The 3,942-nt window shown below is 41.4% G+C and overlaps 1 protein-coding gene across 1 annotated transcript; it reads left to right on the top strand.

Moving 5' to 3' along the window:
• The first annotated feature begins 210 nt into the window (after positions 1-210).
• On the top strand, positions 211-1,157 carry LOC125124231 (olfactory receptor 10H4-like). The gene has a single exon (XM_047774378.1). The coding sequence runs from the start codon at positions 312-314 to the stop codon at positions 1,155-1,157; it is 846 nt and encodes a 281-aa protein (XP_047630334.1). The 5' UTR covers positions 211-311.
• Positions 1,158-3,942: the final 2,785 nt, after the last annotated feature.

The following is a 3,942-nucleotide window of genomic DNA, read 5'->3' as shown; positions in this document are numbered from 1 at the left end:
GTGCTGATCTCATTTTACCTGTATCACAATGCTGAACGGTAAGAACTTGTATGATTTACTCCATCTTACTGATGAAGATGGTGAGACCCAGACCAATTAAGGGAATATTTAATAGCACCTGACTCTTCAGTGGCCACTTCATCTAAATTAGAATTTGTTTTAATTATGGTGCCTTCATTCTGTTTCTGATCTCAACAGATGCAGGATCACTGTCTGCTCAGAACTATAGCACAGTGTCTGAATTCATCCTCATCGGCTTCTCCAACTTCCCTCAGCAGCTCCTGCCCACCTTCTTCCTGCTGTACCTGCTGATGTACCTGTTCACGCTGCTGGGGAACCTGCTCATCATGACCACCATCTGGAGGGAGCACAGCCTCCACACACCCATGTACCTCTTCCTGTGTGCCCTCTCCACCTCTGAGATTCTCTTCACGGTCGCTGTCACCCCTCGCATGCTGGTCGACATGCTCTCCACCTACCGCTCCATCTCCTTCACGGCCTGTGCCAGCCAGATGTTCTTCTCCTTCACATTTGGCTTCACCCACTCATTCCTGCTCATGATCATGGGCTACGACCGCTATGTGGCCATCTGCCACCCCCTTCGCTACAATGTGCTCATGAGCACACGTGACTGTGCCCGTCTTGTGTCCTGGTCCTGGGCTGGTGGCTCAGTCATGGGGATGATGGTGACAATGATAGTTTTCCACCTCACCTTTTGTGGGTCTAATGAGATCCACCATTTCTTCTGCCATGTGTTTGCCCTCCTGAAGTTGGCCTGTGGGAAAGAGACATCCACTGTCACCTTAGGTGTGATCCTGGTGTGTGTCACAGCCCTGATGGGGTGCTTATTCCTCATTGTTCTCTCCTATGTCTTCATCGTGGCTGCTATCTTGAGGATCCCCTCTGCTGAGGGCCGGCACAAGACCTTCTCCACCTGTGTCTCCCACCTCACCATAGTTATTGTGCACTACGGTTTTGCCTCCATCATCTACCTCAAGCCCAAGGGCCCCCGTTCTATGGACAGTAACACTCTGATGGCCACCACCTATACAGTCTTCACCCCCTTTCTGAGCCCAATCATTTTCAGCCTCCGGAATAAGGAGCTGAAGAATGCCATAAAGAAAAGCTTTCACAGAAAATTCTCTCCAAGTTCCTGAACAATTTGGAGGTAGAGAAATATGAAGGAAGAACTGGGAATGTAATGTCTGTCTCCTTAGAACTGCTATAAGGATTCAGCTAAGTGAATATACCCACAATCCACTGGAGTTTGATACATACTAGCTATTTGTTTCTCCTTAATTTGTTTGTCACCTTCTTGTATGGGTTTGAGTTATCATGATTTCTTGTTACACCTGATGTGATGAACTTCGTCTCATCATCCATGCCTTAGAATTGTTATCTATCTATAGACAGTTGGCGAGCATGTGATACTTGCGTCCGGGCCCTGATGCACGTGGTTCTTCCTGAGTGGATAAGCAAGAAAAGACTTTATTTCTCTCCTACCCATATAAGAAAAAGAATAACATAAAGATAGTAATAATACCACCCAAGCACTGAGTAATTTTATGTATGAAGAAGTGTGTCCAAAGCCTTTTAATTATTATCATCCTTGTTATAACAATTGTAAACTAAGAAAACTGCCTGTTTCCAAAATAATAGTTTACTATTTACATGTCCTTACTGCCTCTGGAAGGGATAGATCTGAAGCAAGTTTTTGTATGTTGAGCTGATCTGGGTGAGGGATGCCAGAATTTAAGAGCTGAGATAGAGAGTGAGCAGGAACTCTTTAAATTCATTTTGAAAGTCAATTGGATAATTAAGACATGAGCCAATAGAAAATTGACAGAACACTGTAAATAAGCTATAATGGAAAAAAATTAAAATCATTATATTTATAGAAAAAGAAGAAGAGGAAATGAGCCAAATCTGGGAAGGAGGAGCAGAAGGAGGCTGTTGGGAACAGGTCTATTTGCATATGAAAAAGAGGAAATGTAAAGGAGTTAAAAAGAGAGCTGGAAAGGGAGAAGGAGGGAAACAGAGGGAGAGAAATATAGTGACTGAGAGGAGGGAGAGATAGTGAGAAAAAGAGAAAGAGAAAAGGGGGGAAGTAGAAGGATCAATGATTAAGTAAGAACATAAAGTGTATTAAAAGGGTGTTTCTAACTGATGTCTTATGGAAATCCCTTTTCCCCTTTCCGACCCATAACATTAGGTAAGACATCAACTTCACCTGACTGTGTTTCAATTGTACTTATTTCAGGTGTGTATGTTGAGGAAGGCACAAAGTCAGAGGCTAGCTTGGGTACTCCCATTACACAGATAAGAAATGGTGGTGGTCACACAACTGGTGAATAAGAGACGCACAGGAAACCTCAGGTCTTCTGAATCCCAGACTAATGTTTGGGATTATATATAACTGAGGATCCAGTAAGAGAGCCCTCTGGGCGATGTAAATTGGTACTTAAAGGTGAGACCAAACATTTGAGTTGCAGGCAGAAGAGATTTTGTAATAATAATCCTAAGAATATCTATCACATATGAAGGTCTACCATATGTTGTGGTAAGATTCATTTGCATTGGATCCTCTAACTCTCAAAATAAATCCTTATTTATCCACATTTATATGTTAACTACATCTATTATTATTTTCAGTGGAAGAAAATGAGAATCTGATATTTTAAGCTATTTGTCCACACTACACAGCTCTGAAGTGGTAAAGCAGAAATTGAAAGTCATTGAGATTTCAGGTGCCTGCCAAGAGAAGTTTGGTCTTCCCCACAAGGAGAAGGTTGTAATTAGAGGGAATAGACATATTTTAAGAATATAGTGCGGGCTTATTTACACACTGCTTTCACATAGCCAGAAAGAAACACTGATTCCAGAAAAGTTAATGAGACACTTTATAAGTCCAGCCAAACAGGATGCAGCCTTTTGGGGGTTTGCTTCTATTATTTTACTCATTGAGTGTATAGACTGAACACCCCACTGCCACCACTAGAGATGTCAGAACTCGTAAATACCATTCCTTACTTGGCGAAAGGACTCTGCAGACATGATCCAGTTAAGAAAATTGACATAGAATTACCCTGGATTATCCAGGTAAGCCTGGGTAATGCACGAGTCCTCAAAAAAGGGACGCAAGAGGTGTCAAAGACTGGGAGAAGTAGGAGATGTAAAGGGGAAGAAGAAATGACAGAGATTTGAGGGAGGGACCAGGGGCTGAGAAATGTAGGCTGCTTCTACAAACTGAAAAAGGTAGGAGAGAGATTCTCTCCTAGATCCTCCAGAAGGAAGCAGCCCTGCTGGCACCTTGGCTTGAGCCTAGTGACAACTAATTTCAGACTTGTGGCCTCCAGAAACAGAAAAAATAAATTTGTGTTGTTTTAAGCAATTAACTTTATATTTTTATTATAGCAGCCTGAAGAAACCAATACATCAATTGACACATGAAATGGCATCCTATTGTTAATTACTATGTTGACTTCAATGACAAAATTAGTTTTAAGCCAAATTCTTAGGTCATTCTTCTTACTGAGAAGACTTAAAGGAAGTTGAGGTGGTTCCTGAGGAATGCTGTGTACCCTTTGAAATCCATCAACAAAGGCTGTGGAGTTCTAGTACCATGGATATAAGATGTGTTCATTGGCAACAATTCTTTATAGGTCTGTTGTGAGGATAAATATAATTTTATAGATCTTAGGGTGCCTGTGATAGGGCCCCTAAGATTTTGGGATTTTGTCTGCACTCAACAAACAGTAGTGGAGTAGGAATTGGAGGACATCCAAGAGGACTCTTCTTGCTTGGTGTGAAGTGTGCAAGCTCAGAAGAGATGCTAAAATTCCTGTTTGATAGTGACCTGTTACAACAAAGATACAAGAATAATTATATTATTACATTATATACAGTGTAATGTATAAAATATGTAATATAATATCATACATT

The sequence above is a fragment of the Phacochoerus africanus genome, chromosome 4 (genome assembly GCF_016906955.1).
Source record: "Phacochoerus africanus isolate WHEZ1 chromosome 4, ROS_Pafr_v1, whole genome shotgun sequence".
NCBI lineage: Eukaryota > Metazoa > Chordata > Mammalia > Artiodactyla > Suidae > Phacochoerus > Phacochoerus africanus.
The sequence above is the reverse complement of the archived record's forward strand: the minus strand, read 5'-3'. Positions and strand labels throughout refer to the sequence as shown.